General features: G+C 39.7%; 1 protein-coding gene across 2 annotated transcripts in view; it reads right to left on the bottom strand.

Annotated features, from left to right (window-relative positions):
* Positions 1-25,514, bottom strand: part of PPP1R9A (protein phosphatase 1 regulatory subunit 9A) — a gene marked incomplete at both ends in the record, with an annotated part of 135,413 nt that continues 109,899 nt past the window's right edge. Inside the window, 10 exons of one of the 2 annotated variants that reach the window (XM_080639406.1) lie at positions 1-213; positions 1,146-1,328; positions 4,398-4,517; positions 7,120-7,318; positions 10,431-10,508; positions 10,610-10,697; positions 14,909-15,209; positions 15,763-15,920; positions 22,925-23,093; positions 24,335-24,431. In XM_080639406.1, the coding sequence (XP_080495532.1) occupies positions 1-213; positions 1,146-1,328; positions 4,398-4,517; positions 7,120-7,318; positions 10,431-10,508; positions 10,610-10,697; positions 14,909-15,209; positions 15,763-15,920; positions 22,925-23,093; positions 24,335-24,431 (1,606 nt within the window). The remainder of the gene's footprint in view (positions 214-1,145; positions 1,329-4,397; positions 4,518-7,119; positions 7,319-10,430; positions 10,509-10,609; positions 10,698-14,908; positions 15,210-15,762; positions 15,921-22,924; positions 23,094-24,334; positions 24,432-25,514) is intronic. The other variant, XM_080639407.1, reaches the window with a different exon arrangement.

Raw genomic sequence — 25,514 nt, forward strand, 5'->3', positions numbered from 1 at the left:
TCACTGCTCATTAGTGCCCTCTGTTGCATCTGATGAAGTCTTGTCTGTTTTCTTAGATTTCCTCTGCAGTTGCTCTTGTTCCTTCTTTCGAAGCTTTTCCCTTTGCTTTTCCATTTTCTCTTGAGCTTTGCGAGCTTTTTCCAAGGATGCTTTCATTTCCTTCAGCTTTTTCTTAACGATTGCTCTATCCTGGGAAGATGTCATACCAAGAGCCTGAGGTGGGCAAAATAAAATCAACAAAGACAAATAATTTAACATGGATTAATCTATCACATTTTTTTCCATATTCTAAGAATAACCTTTCTTAGGTAGAAGACTGTAACAACTAAGCAAATTTGAGACAGACTCAGATACATTACTGATGTGTAAGAAACTTTTGTACTGCTTTCCACGCCTTTCACTTCTAGAATATTAAAGAATCCTATCTCATTGCCACCACAAATTTTATTGATCAAATGAGGCACATAAAGGTTAAACTATCTGCCTGAGGTCATCTAAGCCTACACAGAACAAGACTTACCAATTCTCACTGCTATGCCTTAGTCAAAATTTCACTTGTTCTCTTCTAAAACCCCCTAGTTAGTGAAATGGCAGCAAAAAAATTCTGAAAGGTAACACTAAACTTGGACCTTCAGATCTGATGAGCTTCCCACAACTCCTTCCTGTATCTATTTTTGACAAAAGTAAGCTCATATTTTCACTACATGAAACAAAACTGGTTTTAATTCTAACATAGTACAATAGGTCTCAGCTTATACCTCCAGTCTCCCACTAATCCACTCTGCAGTTGCTACGTCTGATGTATGCCCATTTACTATCTTCTCTGAATCACCCCTTTACAAAACAGCTGGAAGAGAAATACATGTATACAAATACCACTTCTACACATGCAAATATAGGTGCTTTATATACACCCAGAGTTTTCACAAAACAAATGCCCTCTACTCCTGAAGCATCTGAATCCATATGGGAATTTCTTGAAGTGTTGCTGTGGCTTTATGCTCTGTGTTTATTATTCTAGTCTATCTATCAGCACTCCACACAAAGGGATTCACTGCTTTCTGGCTGAATAGTTACTCCCTGTAAGATAACCTGAAGGGATAACAAATACTACGGTTAGTCTTGAAGTCCAGTCAGTCAATTACCTTGAGCTTACTCCCATCCAGCTGAAGAAGATGCTCCCCGTTAATGTTTTGGGCACTGAATTCTGAAACATACTGCTCAAGATTCAGGCTCATTAACCAGTGGGACACCTGCTGCACGCTCCACTCCTGAACAGCACGGCTCTGATACTGACTGTGCTTAGGAGACTGGCCATCATCAAGGATCTGTGACAAAAACATGCCGCATTATTATTAAAAGGTAACATGATGAGTAACAACTTTTCTGTATACAAACCACCAGCGTCACAGCAGAGGTATCTGTGCTATCTTTACACCACAATAATAACTATTTCACACTGCTTTATCACATCTGTATCTAACCAGCCATCTAAGAATTGGTACAATGTACTCAAAAAGTCTTCTATCTATAAACAGAAGAAGATAAAGGAACTGGCATTCCTTTTAACCCAAACAGGAACTGAAATGGCCAGGTGGCACAATTCAAAACAGGTATGCTTCCAAGCCCTCACAAGATTTTTATCCTTCAAATTAGAACATTTCTAAAGGACGCATTGATTTCTGCATTCCACTTCCTGGGCTCATTCACAGACCTTTATGATGTTTTTAAGGTATTAAGCAAGAAATTCAGGGACGGGGAACCTCAGAAACCCACTCTACAGTTCAAAGTGATGACATCAAACAGCCAGTGAGACTGATACTATCTATGGAAGACTATGAGATGACACAGAGGAGTGGTAAGGAACACAAAGCAATTCCACAGCCCTGGTCCTGCTCTCATCACGTTGTGCCACTGCTGCTGCAGAGGAGAGCATGAACATAGCACCAAGAGGGGCAGGTGGGGCATCAGCTGCTGGAGCAGCCCCACGTTCCTGACCTGCCACTCTATTTCACCCAGAGGTATGTCAGTGAGGTCTGAAACAAAAGCTACTGTGTCCCAGCCACGGTCAGAAAGCAGCTGCTATGGGCTGCAGCAGCTGCCTGCTGTTAGAGCAGCTTTTACGCTGGGTTAGATGATGCTGGAAGCTCTATCAGCCTCTGGCTGACCAGTTCTCAGGGCTGGGGAAAAGACGGTTCAAGCACTATCTTTTCCTTCTCTTACTGCCAGCAGGAGCTTGGTGCAGCTGATGCTTGGCCTGGTGTATTTGCTCTGACACAAACCCTCCTCCCCCTTACAACATAACTGTAAAATCTGCAATCTGCTATGGCCTTGAAACCTCCTAGCAGAAAGGAGAGGGGAACTCAAGACAAGCAGAGAGGAGCCAGTGACATCTGCATGTTCTGCTCGAACAAGGGGGTTTGCCGCACAACACCATAAAACAAGGAATGTGAATCTGCAAATGATGTGGTATATTGGCACGCGATGGTCACACAATTCACCACAACAGCACACTAGTATCTCACCTCATCATCAATCATATCCAGGCTCTGAGTGAGGGAGCAACAAAGAAATGGGAAAGAAAAGCATTATAGAAACAAAATACAGAACATGTAACAGCATGTAAAAGTTCAGGCAAGGGCAGCACCAAGATTTGCAAACAGATATGGCTACTCAAAACCAAAGAGATTTCTTTAAAAAAAATTACTTCCAGAAGCAGAGGTTATGTTGAAAGCTCAGCACAAATGATTCGGCAGCTAAACCTGAGACTGTGTCAGTGAAACCCCTTTAGAGTTTCTAGTTTTGACACCCTAGAACCAGTGGGCATCTTCCTCATGGCTCCAATTCCAAGAGCAAAAGCTCCTTAATTAGAGGAGAAAAACCCTTTCATTTTTTTTCATCTCCTTCAAATAATTATGATCTGCCAGAGAAGCCTGAGTGAAGGAGTGCTTGCAGCAATAGGCTAGGAAAGGCTGAGGGGCAATGCTGGTCTAATCCCCTGCCAGAGTGGTTGTGGAAGCTCCCGCTGCAGCTCTTGCTGAACATGCTGCCTGATTCAGAGGCTGCAATTTGGCACAGCATAGGATGGGGAAAACACATTCATTTTTATATACCTGTTCAGGCTCACTATTTTAGAAGTGATAAAGTAGAGAGCTGAACAAGCAAAATGAAAGCATTTTCAAGCTTTTAGTTCAATATCACTGGGAGCAGAGCACTGTCACATTAAAATACATTATCTAAGGAGAATGAAACATGGTAAGAGAATGAAACGTACTACTGAGATAGTATTAACACTAAATAAAGTCTAAAAGACAACTCTGTAGTTTTCAGTAATTCACAGAATACAGAATTCATAGAATTCACTCTATATAGGAGTGTCTACATTCTCCTATGATTGTTATAAATTTTTCCCCTTTATTATCTGCAGGAAGTAACCTCTGAAGAATGGTTGGGTTTGTAGACTTGCATATTGTCAAATGGGGCTGCATGGAGCAGCTCTCATTCTTTAAGCCCATGCAAAACATGTAGGCACTAATAGAACAAACCTATCTATCATACAAAAAGAGACATACATACATCAAGTTCCTCCTCTCTAGTAAAAAACCCTGGCTGCAACCTCATACGAAATGTGAAGTTCTTAAGGAGTGTTTGCAAAAGGAGAAAGACACACGTTTCCTGAGTCCAAAGGACTTGTCAGCTACTGTCAAATTGTGCAACTTCACTGACAACCGAGTTACAAAACTAGTATCTTAAGAAAAATATTTTCAATCTATTATATTCAGCTCAATTATGTCACCAATTTCCAGGGCTCGGAATGCTTTTTCACATTAGCATTGTTCGAAAAAACTCTGGTTTGAAGTAACTGAATTCAAATCCACTGTGCAAAGCAAGCACGAAGAATGCAAAGTGGATTAACACATATACATTCTAACCAATGTACATACATTCAGGTACAGTAACACACATGTTATTTTAATGTATCAGGGTACAAATTAGCCTAGGTGAAAGTGCCTGACATCTCAACTATATTTACCAAACTATACTGTATGTTTATCATCTCAAAACTGTCTCAACTATATCTAGTTTAGTGTACGTTTATATCTATCTATGGGTCCACATGCACATACTTAAAATGTAGGGAAAACATATTGAAATGTGCGAGGATATAGCATCTCTTAGGAAACAAACTGCATTCTACTTTCCTACAGTAATACCATAGGACCTTTATTTCAAATCGTAATTATATGAACAAGAAAAATAATAATCTAGAAACCAAGATTAATTTTCTTCTCCCATTCTATTGCCTAGAAAATATTCCATTATTATTTGAGTAATTACGAAGCAAAATGCTAATGGAAAGGAAACAACTGTTTCACATCTTAATTTCAACAGCATACCTCATCTGATGACAGTGCTAAGGAGTGTGAGAAACCTGGGGGTTTAGGTTCTGCTCCTAAACCACTCAAATCGGCTGAACTTGTGCTGCTGGGACTGAAGTCATCGTTGAACGTGAAATTCTGCAGAGAAAAGCATGAATGAATTAGAATGAATGAACGATCTCACATACGCATATCTAAAAAGGGAATTTGCTTCCTGTCTTGCAGGTTGGCATAATTCAGGAGTGATTTCATTTACCAGACCAGTTATAATACACATGAGGAAGCCTCATTTTTAGTATTGTTAATATTTATAGAATACACTGTATTTTTACCACTGTGTACTTCAAGAGACACCTTTGCCAGCTTAATGAGTCAATGAATAGCAAAGGAGTCTGAAAGCAATTTCCAGACTCCCTCTTAAGATGCTGGCTCTCATCCCGGAACTGAATTACTGCTTCCGCAGGTTAATCATCACTAGCATTCTACTGTCCTCCAAATATTTAGGGCAAGTGTAGCACAGGCAGTAGCACAAAGAGTAAGACAGAGGATTAATTAGCTGAGAGAAGTGAAAACTGCTACTGAGAGAACAAGGAGAATATCCTGTGAATCCATTTCTGAGTCCAAATAATCACCTAGAAAAGTGAAAGGAACCTCCCTCTTTGCCTATTCCTTTAGAAAAAACTGAAATCGAAAGTATAAGAGATCTTTGGACATCGAGTGTTATTTACTGAACTAACAACCATAAAACAAACATCACACCTTACAGCAAAGAACAGCAAAAGAATGTATGTATTTTCCAGGAATGAAGCAAAATTACCATCAGAAGAAGACAAAAATTAACAAGTATTTCATATTAGAGTGAGAACCATAAAGAAACCCAAATCTCTGTATCTAAAAAAATTAGGACAACATGATATGCCTTTTAACCTGAATACACACTTAATGACAGAGAGATCTCTAATGTCCACTCTAACGTAACAGGTAAATGAATATAAAATTCAATTCACCTTTGACATTCAATTTCAACAAAAAAAGGATCCAAACATCAAAATCGAAAACAACACTAAAAATGTTATCTTTCTATCCCCCCCGAAGATATTTCCTGAAAACCAGAAGTCTTTTAAAAATATCAAGTGCTGGTCCTCATACTGTTGATGGAAATCCAACCAAATACTGGTACCATGCTGTGCTTTAAAAATCTGAATAGCAGTATAGGAACTGTTAATTTAAGAGCCTGCAAACTTTACAGAGAACATCAAAATGTTTTTGTAATCAGTTTTCTCACACCTACATTGAGAATTCCTGTTCTGTTTTTCTGAACTCATTATACAGGAGAAGAAAATCAGAGCAGCTTCCTTAATGTGCAAACTTTTAGCCCCCACAGTGTTCTTAGGCCAGGAGTTCAACAGCTCTACCTCCTGTTGTGTGAAGAACATCTTTTTCTAAGCACTTCGATTTTTCTTTCACCTCTATTTTGTGCAAGCTTCAGCTTTACAATGAATTTAAGTCTTTAAAATTTAATTTTCTATAGGAAAAACACAGGATAGCCAAGGCATGCTAATGATTATGATAGCAGGACAATCCCCCCAAACCTCCCCAACCTAATACTAACTGTAAAAGGAGGTACTTTTTCCCCATTTGAAAATTGGTGAAATTTGAAAGTTACCTTTATACAATGCTTGTTTAAAGGCACAAATAGGATTTACATGTCTAATCCTCATCTTTCTTTTTCAAAAGAAACTGGGTAACTGATTACTTTCTCCTGCAACTTCCAAGATTTCACCTGTGGCCTTCTCTATCAGTCTGACTTGGACTGGTCAGCCCTGTGTTGCTCTCCCCACCAGATAACGTAAGCACAGCTATGATCTTGTGCACCTTGGTGGACAGCAGAAGTTAAGGTATCAACAGCTTCTAGCATCATAAGAGTAAGAAATGCCTGTGCAAATTACTATTATGTACATGCATGTATTGGCAGAAGACAGAGAAATTAGTTTTCTGATTCATATTCCTCTACATAAAGTTGAGAACCGTATCTGTTTCTTTTTACCAGACCATAATAAAAAGTCAACTCCTGCAAATAAGAAGACAAAGGCAGAGAAGTGTTTTCCAAAAGTGAAAATAAACATGAAAAAGCTAAGTATATTACTAGAACTAAGGGTTATTTAAGGAGTTATCATGCTGAAACATTCATGCACACAGAAAGGAATCACACAGATGTATTAAATTGCAATAGTTCATGTTTACAGTTCAAGCATCTTCATATAGAGAATTAAATCCAACGTCCAGCATGCATGACAAACAGATTTCATTACTGGGGGAAAAAAGGCAGATGACTGACAGCATAGAGCATTTCTTCACTTGCAAACATCTCATTTGAACATGGGTAGGTACTCCCACAATCAGTCCTGAAGAATGCAGAAAATATCCATAACTGAATACACAAATCTAGCATTTGTTCAGTGGATCCAAATGCTAATTTCCACTGGCACCACTTGCTTTCGTTACGGTACAGCACACCACAGTTAGTTTACTGAATTAATGTACATTAAGACAGAGTAAAAAGGTAGAATGGGGAATGGTACAATGACAGAGATGTTCTGTTTGGATGCACTTTTACCGTACAATGAACACCATGCTCTGTTTATTGTAGTAGTCACATATTGGCTTGTTCTTTTTCCAGGAACATGAAGCCAATTATGCCACTCAACACAGTGGGAATAAGGTAGTTTTTATTTTCTACCTTCGACCCTTTTTTAGCTGGACTTATATTTTCAGAAGAAGGTTCAGTTGAGCTGGCAGATGATGGCAGGTTGCTAGAAGAATGGGATCCCTTGCCACTCTCTCCATACCATGTGAATGGTACACAGTGTGGGAGAGAGGAGGATCGATCTGCTACAGATCTAGTGTTCGCTGATTTCTGCAGCATCTCTCTGATGGTCCTGTTTAAGAGAAAGGAGCAGGAATATGTGTTAGATTATAAAATAAAATAAAACAAAATGCTAGAAGCAGTTAATTGTGAAAAGGGTGACATTCCTTGTAACTGTGACTAAAGAACTGAGTGGCACACGGCTGGTAAGGGCATGCCTGAAATCCCTCTTTTAGGAGAAGAAAAATGTGGGTTCTTTTGATTCCGTTTTTTAACTTAAGCTCTCTTAGACAGCATGCACAGCAAATGGAGACCGACACCAGCTGAAAATGCCTGTACTCCCACCATTCAGATGTGAACCGGCTCCACTCAAGAAGCCACGTTATGTTGGTACTTTTCTGAGCCCCAGTGGTAACTCAGCATAATTAGATTAGACTCAGCACTGACCCACGTGGGCTCTGGCTCCCAGAGAGTGTCTGGCTTGGATTTTGAGCACAGGCAGAATGAATCAGGTGCTTCTGTATCCATCTGTGGGGATGTGCCTTTGTTACAACAGCTAAATACTGATAAAAATACTATTATCTTGAATTTAAAGTTATTAAATATTAAAAACATTAATACAGAAAAAATGAAAGAAACACCTTTGTGATATTATCAGTTCCTCTGCAGTAACAAGGACTGCAGTGGATAATGTGATCAAGGCAAAGGTAACAGTTATAAAATAAAATAAATGCCTAAATTATTCACTACATATATGTCAACAGTACAGTATATAAATTAAAAATAACTATGCAAAGTGTCTGCCTCAAAGAACTTCTGTATATGTCATATTCTCCTTTTATTTATATTAACATATCTATTACTGTTTCAGAGCACTGTACTTCTACTGCTCTTATCAGTCACCAGTAAGCTGCACGTATGTAAATCTCCCCTCAACTTCTACCTTCTGGAAGCTTCTAAATCATTATTATCACAACCACTAGACCTCTTTATATTGTGAAGCCTCTTTTATGTATGGATGAAACTGAGGTTGTGAAAGGGCCCTCACCCACAGAAGCAGAAGAATCCTTCCTCCCTTTTAGCTACATAAGGAAAGGTAGATGTATCTTACCCAGTCCTGCACTCCTTCCTCATCCTCTAACCTTGCTTAAAAGTAGAAAGAAAAAACAAATGACGTTGCCCAAATCACCTAGCTTCAGGCAGGGGAATGTATTTTTCTTACTTAAATGGGGAATTTTCTATATATGCAACATTAGTGGTAGTCTTAGGAAGTAACTGAGGACTTCATTCACAGATTGTGAGTGCTACTTTTTGGCAATGGTAAAATAACACATGCAACATCCATCTGACAGCGTGATTAATTCTACCTCAATCAGTCACTGTAATGGACATAATTACAACAGGATGCTGTCTTTTGATCATCACCATCCTTCTTTCAAAGAGCTCATACAGCACTGGACTGTAAAGAAAACATCCTCACATTTCTTCTGAGGCAAATTCTGTGGAGTTACTAACAAAGGAAGTGACAACGGGTGTTTAAAAAGCTGTACTGAAATAATAACATTCCAGTTTTACAGAGGCACAGTGAGAATTACAAATGCTTATGAATTTTGACTTTGAAAACAGTATTAAAGTTTGCTTTTAGTAACTGTATCCAAATCCAGAAATACTAACAAACAATATAAATTACTGGTTTATTAAATGGTCTACTAAGCAATTGACCTCTACACTGAGATCTGCTTTCTCTAAGTAATATATCTATGCAGTCTCACAAATGTCTATAACACACTATATTGCTATAAGGAATATAATCAACTTCAAGTATACAAACAAGTATACATTCATTTTCCCCACCCTGTAGCTTGGTATTTAAATGCTATACGATATGTAATACCCTGCTAATGGCACTAGCTGCCTTACAGCTACACAGAGGGGGAGAGAATTTGCTTTAACAAATCTCTCCCTGTCACTAGGGACATCCAGCAGCAAACATCAGTAACTCCAGGTCACACTGCAAGCAGACACACCAGTGGAACCAAGCGGAACAGGTTTTCTGACACCAGCACAGAGGCAATGACTGCTGACTACAATCACTGAAGATCCTGCCAGATATTTGCAGGATACAGATGTATGTACAGATGTATGCTGAGACAGAACATGGCACTTCAGTAGTGTGCCTGAAGGATTAAGTCAGAAGTCTAAGGCTTCTTTGCTTTTCTGATTTTCCGGAGCTACACAATGTACTTGTCACTGCGTCTCCATATATCAGACTGTCAGCAAAACTCGACAAATTGCTACATACTGGCTTTCTACCACAATGATTTTCTGAGTAGCATTCAAAGTTTGCTTTCTTCTGATAGCTCTTTTATCACTAGGTTTTATTTTGCATTGTTTTATGTGCAGATTGTTTCTGAGTTGCTCTGTTCTTTCTAGACTTTCGGAATGTATTAAGTTAATGCTCCTGATACTAACTTGTATTTCATACTTGGAACCAGCTATCAGCCCTGTAGCTATGTCCTTTTTAAACTCACCAGTATGTGAGGAGAGTAAAAATTTACATTAGCATTTGCAGAGAAGATTGCTTCCTGCCATTTTGAACATTCATTTATTCAAAGTCCAGACGCTGGTGATGTGGTCACATCAGATTTCACAAGGTATTAAAAATCCCTTCCCTGAGAGCTGGTGATGTGACAAATGCATTCTGCATTTTTTCCTATCTATTTTCAACTCATGATGTTCACTTTCAGAACCAAGCCCTCCTGAAAGCATGCCTGATGTGGGTGCCGTGAAGCTGCAGTGAACAGCTGCTGCCCAACCTTGCCCTGGGGGCTTGCAAAAAAAATATTGTGGATTTGTGTCAACATTTCTGGTTCACGGGTATTACTAACTGAATGTTTGTGCATCTCGTGGGCCAGCTCTGATAACCTATTTCTGCAAATCCCATTAGCGAATGCAACAGCAGTAGTGATGCCACGACATTATAATCCTCCAAGTATTTTTAGATTATACGTTAGCCTTTCATTAGTTAAGAAATATGGGTTTGTAAGCTCAGAAGGTTATCACAAAGCTTAACACTTATTTATTTGAAGTCAGTGGGACTGTTAATGTTCCCATCTGCTAGGATGATTAGTTTTTTCAGTGTTACTGGCATATCATTTCATGCATCCTCAGTGTTTTACCCATACCTACTGCAGTAGGTCACCCTAATAGCTTCTTTCTCTTTCCGCTTCTTGCCCTTGTTTGAACTCCTTCTCAAGGGAGCCCTACAACAATATTAGAAAACATCAGGAAACTTCTTTGAAATTTTACTTTCAACCCTTTTAATGAAAAAAAAAAGAAGCATTTTAAATAAAGAGATGCTTACCCAAGATCTGCAAGTTTTCGCTTTAGTTTCTCTGTATGCCCTAGAATAGGGCTAGCTGTTCTTGCTGCCTGAGCACATGTGGCACCATCTAGGATACATTTGTACACGGAAGAACGTATATTATTATTTTTAATTGCTACTGATAGCCATTCCATTTTCCATCCAGAACAGTTGTGTATTTTTTCGTAATTAGATATGCATACATGTACACATGTGTGAGTACACAATTTAATTAGGTGAATTATTCTCATGTTTAAGAAGATAGTGTGAAGTGGAATAAAACTAAATAAATATTTCCAGAATTTGAAAATGCACACAAAGAAATCTTATTTGCATTGAAGGCAATGAAAAGTTAATTTTGGTTGAGTTTGAATGGATATGTAGTAAGCCAAACAATATAAAAGATGTACAGGCAAAGATTACAGTGAATGCATTCTGAAACTCAGCAGTAGCCGTTTAAGTTTCCTTTTACAGAATTCATTTGGTATGTGTGATTCACTTCCAAAATGACTCCTGAAACTCCTTCTTGAACTCTGGAGCCAAGAGTACCTTTTATGATGGACACGCCAGGTAACAGTTATCTGTTTAGCTTGAAAATCTTTGTTAAAATAAACATCTAACTTGAAATCCAACCATTCTGAATTAAAAAAGCATTAAAAGTAGATTAGTTAATAAATTAGCCCTGAGATGTCTAGCAATTTTTGATCTCTTCTACAAACATTTAACAGCCTAAAGAGGAAACAGCCTGCAGTACCTATAAAGTCAAAACAATGAATCTGAGTCTGCAAAACATCCTGTGAAATCTATATGGCAGTTAAACGAAAACACACAGCAGCTGAAAAATTCAGACACAGTTTCTGTGATTCTTAAACACTGAGTGTCCCTAAATACTCTAGAGGAAGTGAATGAAGGTCAGTCATTCATGTCACTTGCAGTTTGGCGACTTTTACAATGTGACCTCAGATGTACAGTGGCTTTGAACTGAAAGCACTGCTGGGTTTGTGGATTTATCCTACTGTAGCTGACGTAAATTAAGCCTTCAGAATTAACCCAAAATACTGCAGCACTATCACATAGTCAACTATGTGTACAGAACTTCGTATTTTGCTTTGTGAATAATATTTGGAAGTTTTCATTCAAGAAAAAAATTCAATGTGCAACTGCTTCATACATCCTAGGAAAAGCAGGAAAATAAGGCTACAACCACACTCTAAAAGCCACACTGTTTCTACCAACTCAGGTCCTTATATTAAAAAAAAATTCAAGAACAACCGACAAGTAACCTCATGCCAAAAAAGCAAACAAAAAAAAGGGTAATATGAAGAGTGACAAAAGCAAGGCGGAGTCTCCTGAGAAGAAACCCATTCCCCAGGGAGGCTGAGGAACACGCTTTGCATCAGCCCTGCACTTTGCTTAATGTTTATTTTCACACTATTCACAGGGAAGTGGGGCTTGGGGGTCAAAGGGCAGTGGGTTTTTTTAAGAAACTTCTTAATGACGGTAAATAAAACTCCAAGGTCCACTGCTTTTGTGGTGGGCAAATAATGAAAGCATTTAGTAGCTGGAGGTTTTGCTGCTGTAGTAGAAGAAACAGTCTGGAAAGCTCAGAAGGAACACGTATTGCTACCTGGTATGGCAAATTTCTATTTGGGCTCTTGTATCACACTATGCTCTCAGTCATACGTCGCTTGGCCCAGCTGGATCCTTCGAATAATAACAATTTGCTGGGGAAAACATTCATGCTGGCTGCGGGATACAGTGGAAGACGGATAGGCTGGGTCCCAAAATCAGCTTCAGTGGCAGAGTAGATTTGAATCTACAGGGTCTTGCACACATAGAATGGTTCATGTTGGAAGGGGCCTTAAAAATCATCTAGTCCCAACCTCCCTGCCATGGACACTTATTCCACTAGACCAGGCTGTTCAAAGCCACATCCAACCTGGTCTTGAACATTGCCAGGGATGGGGCAGCCACAGCTTCTCTGGGCAGCCTGTGTCAGTGTCTCACCACCTTTACAGTAAAGAATTTCTTCTAATGTCTAATCTAAATCTACTCTCCTTTTGTTTAAAACCATGACCCCTTGCTCTGTCACTACATGCCCTTGTAAAAAGTCCCTCTCCAGATTTCCGTGCCCATCCTGGATGGGCACATGTACTCTGATTCCTTCTAGTTCTTCTAAGAGGGTGAGGGAGAGTCAGTTCCTCACAACAAATGATGAAGCTGTTTAACACATCACTTTCAGGCTCAGGGAGCTGGTGTAAGCAATCTGTGGCTCACGGATGTGAAAGGAGACCAGACATAACTTTCTCCCTCGGTGTCACAAGAGCTGCAGCCAGCCTCAGATCAGCACAGCATTGCCCATAGAGGTCACCTCAGCTGCCTTGACAAAGGTGCTGCTGCACTAAACAGGCAGAACTGAAGAAAATAATTATACACATACATGAAAAAGTTGTGCTTAAAAGACAAATAAGCAAAATTCCTCATCATTTTGCAGTGAAACTGATCACATGCCACTTCAGGTCTTCCTACAACACTGCAGGATTTCATAAGTAAAAAACAACAGACAAGTGTGAGCTCGCTAACACTCACTTTTGCTAATGAGAGATTAATCAGTGGACACACACATGTCCACAGATGTTCTCTCTTTCCATGTCAAAAAAACCCCTTCCTGAACCCACAGAACAAACACAACAGCCCTTTTTATTTTCTGACCTGTCAAGAGATTGACAGCCAAATTAATAATCAATTAAAACAGCATCGCTACAACCCCTGTTGCCACACAACTGCTTGTAGGATATTTCTTTTTGTAGAACTTACTGAATGCAAATTTTCCTTTAGAAACTAAATTGCTCTGGTTAATTTTCATGTACTCGTCAGAATCTGATACACCCAAAAGCACTGGCTGTTTACCTAACAGTCACAGTGGGGAAAGCATGACGTGATATTTAGACAGAGATTATTTTTCAAACCTAAAATGGAAAGAGTGACACCATGGGTGGACTATAATACCCTATTCCTTACACTACAGGGCTGGCCTCCACTAAATTGTTATCAAGATATTTTTCATATACCAGTTGGAAATGAAGGATTTACAACTCCACTGATAAACCAATCATACACTCAAGCTGACATTTGGAAAGTCACATTCTTATGTTCACACCCTTATTTTTACTTGCAAAACTCAAATACTGACTTTAACTTTGATTCATTAAGAATTATACAATTGGGTACAGTTAGAGTAGCAGCTTCAGAAACCATGCACTAGCCTGTATTAACGTATCCCAAATTCAAAAACCTTGATTAATCTGTACTTTAAGAATCTGTGTGAAAGCCATGTCTGAAGGTGAAGAAAAATAGGTTGTAAATCAATGGGAAGTCTTTTCAGACACACAGACAAACAAAAATCCTCAATGAATTGTTCTTTTCAGTTAATTTAAGTAAGGCAAAGTCTGTTATGAACCTATCCAGACCTATTCCCACAGTCCTGACTCATAAACAATTTTTATCACATATTTTAACTCATGTGACAGTTTGAGAATACAAGGTGCACAGCTAAGAATGCTGAAGCTGTGTAAAATGCTATTTTTCACTTCACAAGGCATCTGGAAAGGAGAGCTCAGTATTCTGTGCTGTATCTTACTGTTAATGCCTTTAATAAAGTGTCTGAGACATGCACCTGAGCTGGGTACGATTGCATGGTGTTTTATCCAGCTTAAACTGAATTAAATAAATAACGATGCAGCCAACTTCCCCCAACAAATTATTTGGTATCTTTTTCTGTAAATGAAAAGTCTCCAGACATTAATCTCTTGTTTGATCTCAGACTGCGCTGCCTCTCAGCAATTAAAAGCCTCAATCTGTTATTCTTGCTTTACACTCCTTTCCCCACCCTTCAAAAAAATCACCTAGCAGTGCCAAAATCACATAATTTGAGCTAAGTACACTGTGTTAAGCATGTTTCTAATACAGAAAGGTTCCAAGGTCCCATAATTTTGTTGGTTTGGGTTATTTTTTAAATGAAATAAGAGATTTTCTTAAAGGCAACTTCCCCCTAGCTTTTTCAGCAATTTCTAACAAAGACAAAACAAAGCAAAACAAAACAAAAGAGGAAGGAGTTCCCAATCTCATTTTAAACTTTGTTCTCTTTCTTTTACCATCGTACAAGGTCATTTGTAATTTTCTGACCTCCAGATAGGCAACAGAAGTTACGAGATGACTAAGGTCCTACCACACAACAAAAGTTCATAAGGTAGATTGGAGCAAAATGATGCATCAATTTATTGTAAAAAATAGCAATACCTTTTTCCTGTATAATATTCCTGCCAGATGGGTGATGCAAAGGAGATGCTTCAGAGCTGTGCCCAGATATTGAAGGAGAGGAAAGTGGAGTGTGCCCCCGAGCATGTGGGGAAAGAACACCTCCTTTGTGGTGCTGTCCTTCTTCTTGGTTTTCAGTTAGGTTGTCAAGTGAGATTGTTGCACTGCTAGCCACAGGGGAGAGGGAGGAAGCACCAGAATCTGATGCTGGTGAGGATGCTCTCATACATAAGGGCAGTGGTGATTTTGAAATGTGCATGGGACTACTGTAACTGTTTGATGGCTGTTGGTATAAGAGATTATAAAGCAGGTTATACCATTTAGTAACCAATCAGAGCAAGGTTTACTTTGAACATGCAATTATTTTATTCATTATTTAGCCTTCTATTTGTACGAAACACTTTAGCAATTCATGTCGCTACCTTTCGATACCACACACTGTTGTTTATTGGTATTTGCTTTCAGACAGAAGTCAGAATAGGACAAAACAGCAAGTGAAGTGTTAACAAATTAACAAGTAGAGAAATGCATGATCCAAGTTCCTTTCACCTCCTGCATACATGAAAAGACTCACTCTGTATTATAAAGCAGACATGAATCAGAAAGCCCAGGATTCCTGTTGAAGAAACCAACACAACAAAACCAAAAAAAACCAGGTGTGCTAACTCAAAGGAGACTGGACTTGCACATCACTCGACATTCAGACCATACTGGCCACAGAGGAATAAATATTGCCTGTGCTACAATGAAAGGACAAAGACAGAGGATGAAATGACTTACAGGGGCAATCTAGTACTCCATAGGAAGCCTGAAAGAGAGGGTAGAGCCCTTCTCACCTTTCGTTCAAGGCTGTCCTCTCCATCAGTTGAACTGATGCTATCATACAGCCTTGTTCTAGAAGGCCTCTGCCGCTTGTTCTTCACTGAAAGCTGAGCTCGAGTCTTCAGAGCTTTGGAGTCCAGTCTCTCTGTTTCTGGCACTGCTTCATTGAAATCTGTATGGAAACATGATTTGAAGCTATTGAACAGAAGAGTCTTTGACAACTTTTTCCTAACATAGGACCAACAGCAAATATTTAAAAATTCAAGAAATGATTCCCACTGTTATATGAAGGACCACACAAAACCAGTTGTGCTAGCCCAGAAAGCAGGTCCACTTGGATCCCCACAGAGGAACTTGCATGTGCTTGGCCTGCAGAGAGTTCTCCTCTATCAGGGCACAAAGCGAAGGAATCCTCATCTTACTGCTCTTTGATGGACATTTCCCAGTATATGGATGAAGATACCAATTTAAACTCAGGGGACTAATTCATTTATCTCCAATCCTGCCCTTTTAAGCCACCTGGGGTGGAGGGACTGGATGTCCATTTTTTCCCACAGATGCCCCACAGAGCATTTTCCTTATTACTTCACCAGTTTTGTCGCTATTCCTCAAATTACAGAATAAATACCTAGAGCAGTCCTCAGGCTGCTCTACTTTTTAACACAATCAGAATGGCTTACAAATTTAAAGGACGACTTGTTCTCTCCTGTACTGACTTTCCCCAGAAATAACCTTGTCCAATACACTTAAAAGATGAGCAAGCATATCTGCAGTCAGTAGCACACAGAGAGTGACACAGTATCTAAATAATCAGATAACCATTTGTGATTGGACTGATTTACAGGCAGCCTTTCACAGGATTACAAAATACGTGTTAAATTCATTCCTTTGGACCTACAGTGAAACAGGTTGCTTACTCTACCACTCTATCCCTCTCAGGAAGGGGAGAAAGTCCAGTCCTCCACTGGATTCTGAGGTCATCTGTTGTTCAAAGTTCTATATGACCTCAATTGCTCACCCCAATCCTTCTGCAAGTGAAAGTATCTTTTTATTAGCACCTGGCACTCATTTCTTCCTTCCTCCCTTGCCACACTGTCCTCAGAACCTTTTTTTTTCTCTTGTAGATTCTTCTTTCTTTCATGCAGCTCCTTCAAATTCTTAAAATTTACACAAACCCTGGTAAACTTAAGTAAAACATCTCTGTCAGCACCAACCATCGTGGTCCCTCATACAAACAGATTGATCTAAGTGACCTAACACAAATAGATCACTGAGCTCAATCAGATCACTCAGGTCACTCAGTCACCTCCTTGCACTCAGATCACATCAGAAGACACTCTGCCAAGCCCCTTTCCTTAAGCAGGAGTCTAGAGAACACAATCATTACTGTGATTATCACCATCTACTACAGTTGTCTGGTTTCAGCTTTCCAACAGCAACATGTTTTGGTAAAATCATTAGCAAGGAAGAACCTGCAAGTACTGAAAAAAATTTTCAATGCAACCAGCTGTAAGTGGTGCTGCATAAAATTTATGATGACAGTGAAAATGAAATGAAAGTAATCCATCCAGAAGGTTTATGAAAGGCATCCCAAATCACAGCTGCTCAAGGCAGGAATGGGAAGGCCAGCATCTGTACAGAAGAGAAGGGACTCTGGTTCTCCCTGATTAGAAAAATTACTAGGTTGTGTGGAGCAGGACATGGACTGTTAGATCTGTCATTATCCTGGTCTAATAGCTCAAAAACTGTCTTGAGAGATCTGCAGTAAGGCAGCAGTAATTGTCCCAACAAAACCCAACAAAATGTCAGCAGAAGTTTTGGGTGAATGCCGGGAGATACGCTCTTCTTAACTTCTGTACTTTCTGAACATCTGCAGTTTGCACAGATGTTGTTTTCTACCATATATAGTTAACAGAACAGAATGGTAAAAAAACCCCAAAACCCCAGTGCTCCACTATTTTTATATATCATCAGAAAAGAGCTGGACACTGTCACTCTCATGCTTACTCACTGCTGCCTTTGTATGTATAACTTTCTGCTAGAAAAATCGCAAAAACCTGTTTCTTTGGATTTGAAGGGAAAGCAGTTTCAGGTCTTTCCATCGACTGTCCAAACACTGTTATATCATACATGAAAACTGGAGAAATATTTCATATAAAAAAATAGAACAATGAAACCATCTTAACCTGCCTAAATTCAAAGCCACCCTATTTCCGAATTCCTGTGAGCAAAGTATACTAAACACTTCATATATGGCTTGCCTCTACAAACAGAGCTAACGTAACTGCACTTTACTTAGCCATCAATCATCCACTCAAATGAAATCTGAGTATTTCAGCAAGTTTAACATTGTACAAAGCTGCAGTAGGACAAAACACATTTTAAAAGGTGTTTTTGCAGTTCAAAGCAGACAAGGAATAGATTCTTTATGGTTTTCACTTTTTTCTTTTAATCCTCAGAGTACAAATCAAACCAGAATCCATCAAACTTACTTGTCTAAGTACTGCATTCACAACACATTAGTTAATTGGAAGCCAATCTTACAGGCATTTTTGCTTTAAACAAATGTAACCAGAGTCATCTCAGCCTCACTGAAGCCAGTGAAAAAACACTGACCAACTTGAGCAAACCTGGAATTTTTCTCACTGCTTCCCACATCATCCTGACCTTCAGTCTCAGAAAAAGTCATTTCACCAGGAGTGGAAGTGACTCAGTGACTTTCTACCACCCAAATGAAGAGCTCTTGCTCTTCCTCTTGCTGTCACGAACCACTGGCTCAGAGTCCCCCAGGATTTGGACTGCAGTTTGCTGATTCAAATGACTGACCCAACAGACACGATCCAATTTTAGTCTGACACTCTGACCTCTTCCCCTGTTGGTCATTTTCTACTGGTCCAGTCAATCATTGTGCACAGACAGAAGTGTGTAAGTGCTCAAACAGGGAAATGTAAGAAGCAGAACCAGATGGCTGGACAAAGGCATGGATGGTGTGGGGTCTGCCATATCAGCAGTAATGATCTGTCAGATCAGCTCAAACTGTCTCTTGATATCAGAGCCACAGGTTGAGTTAGCATGCCTGCAAATAACTGAGGGGTAAGACTTCTTCAAGCCCATTTTTATTTTTTGCAGATTTATGTTGTCTTAAAGCACTGCAAAGACTTCCAGTACCATGTTCTGCTTTTCTTCCTTGTGTATGAGTTAAATTCTACATTCAGATGACACTACAGAATCATTAGCATTATCTGACTTGTAATTATGCTTCCACTGCAAGTACTCCATAGGATAACTGCATACTGTTGTGACTTGAACTGCTTAGATTTGCTCTTTCAGATGTACACGCTTCCATACATCACTTCTGAAATTGTGCAAACTACCAACACAGCACTGCAAATGGTTATTCACACAAGTGGTCAAAGCAAAACATCAACTGGGCTCCCTCCTCCCCTGAGCTGGGCTGCTTGCACTCAATGGCTGCCTCTATTGTGCTGCAAGTACCTGACCATGGTTTGACCTATTGCAAAATGGAGCTCACTCAGCATCAGCAGGGGTTTCTCCTTCACACATTACAGCTGCATTTAAACCGGGCTCTTATCGCTGAGTCATGTGGATCTGGACTGGAGCCACAGCCTATGGACAGACTTCCCTGCTCGCCCTCAGAGCTGCCTCACCACCACGAGCTTGCCTGGGATCCCAGCTGACCCTGGTTTCCACCACTGGACCTGGCCTGCTTGCTACGCTTGCGTGCACTGGGACAGGGCTGCTCTTTGGGTGGTCTCTCCCAAAGCCACACGTGCTGTCACCCTCAGCCCTAGCTCCCTCTTCTGCAGAGACCTGTTGGCCCTCACTGCTCCCCGGCACAAACACACACCCTGCATGTTTCCCTAGGAATCTTGCAACCCACCAGGGAGCCTTACAAATCTCTCACATAAAGTCCTAACAGGTTTTATTTTGCTCTCAGAGATGAGATAATCACACTTCCTTTCAGCAGGCATTTAACCACTTGACTCCAATGGGCTTCCATCTGAATTATTTCAGTACCATTGTGGAGCAGGAAACAGCTCACCTGTCCTCCTACTGTTTTTCCATTATACAGGCTGATAAGACTTTAAAATCTCCTTCTGTGAACTGACACATCCCTGGGTTTCCCAAGGCACCCAGAAAGTATAGCCATCAGAGCAGCTTGAACAGGCATTTACACAGAGATGAGCAAATACCGTCAAAGTCAGCATCAGCACTGATCTATTTAGATTTCAGACCACTGACTTCTTCCAGTAAATAGCCTGATTCTCTACTGCAGACACAGCTCATGACCACTAAACCAGAAAACTACAGTGACTTTATTTATTTTTCTGGAATCTCAGAAAAAACCATATATTTGTAAAAGAAACACAATCCTTAAGCTTCTAGCACTCCCTAGCAAATGAAAGGAAGAACTCTGTATGCCACAATGGTTTTGATTTTCTAACTTCCATTGATGTTACTGGCAACCCCTCAAACTCAGTATGAGGTTACATTACAGCCTGAGGAGTCATATAGTCTGGCACAATGCTAAATAGGGCTGGAGCACCTGCAGCATCAGGGACGGCTATGCTCATACATATGCAACTGTCAAGTCACATCCATTATTTCTTCCCAAAATCTATTACCATGCAAGAATGTAATAAACACCTCAGATCACACTGAAGTAAAAAACATACTTGGTATCATTTTAATTAAAATACATGTTTCTTACATAACCTGATTTTTTGAGGGAAGAAAGACCTGCAAACTTCAGAACAAAAATTAGGGGATGGGGCTGTGTACATGCAGTCCCACCCCACAATCCTAATTCCAAGGCCTGATAAAGCAGCGTGTGTTACATTTGCTAGACAAAAGCCAGGAAAGAGACTGGAGCACTTGCGCAGATGTCACAGAGTGCACAACACATTGCACCTGGAGGAACTCTGCTCACCCTCCAAAGGCATCATGGACATCTCCCCTGCCCTTTATAGCTCCTCTGCAAATATCCATGGGTTGATTAGTAAATACACGAACTATTAGTCATTGGTATTATTACATAATGGCAAGTCTTTTTCTTAAAAGGCTCACACAAGGGTGATATGGAGACACAGGCTCTTTGTCTGCAGAGCAAGTATCACTGCATTACAGTCTGATACAGACTTCAGAGACTCTGATAGAGAATTTACTGGAAAAGGTATAAGGAAGTAAAATATTGCTACAGCATATTTAAAGATCTCTTAGTTTTAAAACCTTACTTTTTTCTCTTGTTAAAAACACAAATCCAGCCTGGAATCTAAGGTCTAATTATGCTTTTTCTGCTTTCAAAAAATCACTGCTGATTGTTTATTTTCCTAGCAAATGATTTGTGTTTGTATTCAGGTGGTTAAACTCGGGCATTTAAATTCACAGACCATCTATTCTAACTCTCAGAAGTACTGAACACCGGTAACATTTCTCCAGGGGAACATTTTTGCAATGAAAAACAGCAGCTCTTGGAAAATGAGTTTTCATGCAAATATATCAATTGAAAAATATAATTTGAAAGTAGTGGCATGCAGAGATTTAATGCTATACAAAGAATTTTCAAAGTTTGAGAAATAAAGTTACAATTTATTATTATTGTTATTTTTTTTACATGTAGAAATTCCTGGATATCAGCTCTTGAGCCATAGATGTGTGTTGACATTGTTACAACGGCAAGTGTAGACATGGGATTTGTGAGTCAGGTAAAGAAAACACACTTTCCTGATGCAAATTAATGAAAGGGTTTTTGTTAATAGCATTGCTAAGTATTAAATATTTTGTAACAATTACTGAGTCTCCCTGTGGCAGAAATAAAGACTTTCTTGTCATCCTGACCATTCAGGAGGTTTTAGTATAATTAGGACTTGCTAGAAAGAAAGCACTCTTGGAAACCAACTCAAGGTCCGCAGCTCACCTAAATACTGTTTCAGCAGGACTAGCTCTTTTTTTTACACCTATTTTGTTGAAAACATAATCTGTATCAATTTGTTTGCAGAGCAATATTGTTTGGGTCCACATATGAAGTAACTGCTATGCCATCAATTTTATTAAAACACCTCTGTGCTTGATAGAAATTAATTTAGTTGTTAATGTAATGCCTTCCTTTTTTTTAACCAGAGAAATAAGTAATATTATTGTTTATTTAAAATTAAACTTGTATAGGAATAGAGTCTGGTGGTTCCTTGTCAGAATCCCAACAGCTCCGACACCTGATTCCACAGATGTTACTAAACAGACAGTAAGTACTGCTCTTGTTCCAAACAATTTTGTTCCACAGCTGTGGACCTAAAATTGGCTTTAATTCTGCAAATACTTTCAAAGTGAGGAGCTACTCACAATCAGAGAACTTTAACTGAAGCTGTGGTTATCTGTATATTTTCACTGGCCCAGCCTGGAAAATGGGAACATTTTTTCCTATGCAATACAAGCAAAGATTACAGTCACCCTACTGATAGCATCTCTCCAGATCTCACCGCTGCAACAAATTGTTTTGGTTCTTTGGTAATGTAGAATGAAGTCTTACAAGTGTTAATATGTAAATCAGGCTGTGCTATAGCTGAATAAGATTTTTAAATCTTATTCAGATTATTTAATAGCTTATGCACTAGCAAATAATTTGCATTTTATTCACAGAAGGCTCCATCCTGAGAAATGGTGAGTGCCACCCACATGGTCTCTTCTGATGTTTGTTATCAATGTGAGATCAGAACCTGCAGAGATCTGCTCAAAATAGTGGATTTAACATTGTTTTTCTCATTCTGGTAACTTTGTTCTTGTGAGATCTTTGGTGGTTGAGTAATTAAGGTCAGATTTAGGAACACTGGAGAAAAGACAGTTTTCTCCTACTTCATTAACATAACAGAAGTGTCAAACTAAACCTAAATGTTGATGGCATCCCACTGGAAGCCTTAAGGAATAAATAATGCTCTTTGCTTTATTAGCACTTAGTCATTTCCATTTCTGTAAGAATATACCATGTACAGCTATTCTGGGACACTATACTGGCATTATTTGGTATAATCCTGCTATAGCTGTCACTAGATAATGAATTTTGGAAAAAAATCCCTGTGTTATTGTTTCTTCTAAATCCTAAATGGTAACCGTGCTATTTACATATGTATTAATAAGAGTTATAGCTTGGTTCAAACAAACCTTGACTTAAGCCATCCAGGCACACTTGCTTGGTATCCAGATTTTCCACTGGATCTCCTCTAGAAACTTCTCCGAAAGATGTCTGCCTTTCAAAAATGTTGTTGTTATTGTTAACCTGGCTCCCATTTTGCTTCATTAGCCTGAAAACTTCTGATTCCAAGTCTCGTATCTGAAAGAAATACAACACAATGTTGCATTAATAACACACACACGCATCTGTTAGAGATGGTTCCCCCCTGTCCTGGGTTCAGCAGCAGCAGTCATTTTTCCTCCTTCTTAGTAGCTGCTGCAGCACTGTGTTTTTGACTTTCGGCCTGGGAACGGAGCTGATAACACCGATGTTTAGGCTGACCAAGGACTTTGAGAGTCTCATGCTCTGCCAGGGAAGGTGAATTATTTTGAGCCTGAATTATTTTGAGCCTGATGGGCCCATGACACTTCAGGCCATCAGGGCAGAGATGCAACACAGAGATGGACTCATGATCGAGGGGTGGACTTTGCAATGGGCCTCTCCTGCTCTGAAAGACTGTTACAGGAGATGGAGCCCACCATCATGGACCGAATGGACTCGGCAGCTTTATCCACTTGTTGGTTGTTCTGGTGTTCCTCAGTGGCCCGACTCTTGGGTACATGGGCGTCTACATGGTGTACCCTCACCACCAGGTTCTGCACCCGGGCAGCGATATCTTGCCACAGTGCAGCAGCCCAGATGGGTTTACCTCTGCGTTGCCAGTTGCTCTGCTTCCATTGCTGCAACCACCCCCACAGGGCATTTGCCACCATCCATGAGTCAGTATAGAGATAAAATACTGGCCACTTTTCTCGTTCAGCAATGTAAGCAGAGCAACTGGCAACGCAGAGGTAAACCCATCTGGGCTGCTGCACTGTGGCAAGATATCGCTGCCTGGGTGCAGAACCTGGTGGTGAGGGTACACCATGTAGACGCCCATGTACCCAAGAGTCGGGCCACTGAGGAACACCAGAACAACCAACAAGTGGATAAAGCTGCCGAGTCCATTCGGTCCATGATGGTGGGCTCCATCTCCTGTAACAGTCTTTCAGAGCAGGAGAGGCCCATTGCAAAGTCCACCCCTCGATCATGAGTCCATCTCTATGTTGCATCTCTGCCCTGATGGCCTGAAGTGTCATGGGCCCATCAGGCTCAAAATAATTCAGGCTCAAAATAATTCACCTTCCCTGGCAGAGCATGAGACTCTCAAAGTCCTTGGTCAGCCTAAACATCGGTGTTATCAGCTCCGTTCCCAGGCCGAAAGTCAAAAACACAGTGCTGCAGCAGCTACTAAGAAGGAGGAAAAATGACTGCTGCTGCTGAACCCAGGACACCCCCAGACCCAGGAATATCAGACAGAATTGTCTCATTGTTCAAACATGAGAGTAAATACTACTCACACGAGCTTGTAAGCCTTGAACCTCTGCAAGATGTGCTTTCTCCAAATCTTCTATTTTCTTTCGTTCAGCTTCCTGGCGTTTGATGAAGTCAAGTTCTCTTAGGAAAAAAAAAAAAAAGATATATTTGCTGTCATCAAAGCAATCAGATTCAAACAGAAAATAAAATGATCTGATGTATCTTACGCTATGCATCAGAAAAATCTGGCCTTAACAATTTATTACTAACCTAGTAATGAGTATGAAACTGCTATTAGGAAAAAACTGAAAAATTACTTAGTTGAAGTGAATACGCTAGGTGAAGATATTAAAATGGTAAGAGGAATTCTTCTCTGGGGAAAAAAATCGCAGTTGTTCTAATTGATAATCAAAACAGTTAAAAAACAAACTTATTTTCATAATCTGTATTTACAAATGAAAACTGTTAGCTTAGTTTGTGCTGTTTTCTGTTGTAGGAAATGGAGAAAATCTCCGTTTTGTTAGGGCATGACTGCATTCCTTCACAGAAAGGACACCTGTAAGTTTCCAGGTACAAATCTAGTTTCCTAGTAAGCTATAAGGAGATCTGTAGGGGATTTTAGGAGTCTGAGAAAGTTAAAAACAACTGACTAGACCTTTTACTAATATAAAGCAGAATAACAACAGAAAGGCTATGCCAGCTCATTTTTGCTGTTTTCCATATTTCTTTTTATTTTGAAAATCTACAATGTTTGTGACAGAAAGCACACAATATGCCACATGGGTCTGGAACAGTCACAAAATTCCAAGCTGGGTAATGACATTTTGACTATTTAAACCCCTTTTTAATGGGACAGGATATTCCAGTCTGCACTCCCAGTTGTCACTTGACAGTGCTGTATGTTTTTGAGTTTTCTTCTTTAAATGAGCACATTTCAGCAGAAAATGCTGACACCCCCCCAAAAAAAACCCCACAAAAAACCCAAAAAACAAACTGGGGGACATGGAAGCTGTTATAGAAATACAAGATGTTATCTATCATTCTTGCTAGCCATCAGGGAGAGGGGACCATATGAAACAGAGGGGGCCAGGTAATCATCAGTTAGCTCAACTCAGCTCAAATATTCTTGGCATCTAGGAGAAGAAAAATAAAATGTAAAATGTAACAAAACAATTTTCTTCCGGATGTTACATGAGAACAGAGCAGGAGTGAATCCAGCTGACA

This window comes from Psittacula echo (assembly GCF_963264785.1).
Source record: "Psittacula echo genome assembly, chromosome: 2".
NCBI classification, from domain to species: Eukaryota; Metazoa; Chordata; class Aves; order Psittaciformes; family Psittacidae; genus Psittacula; species Psittacula echo.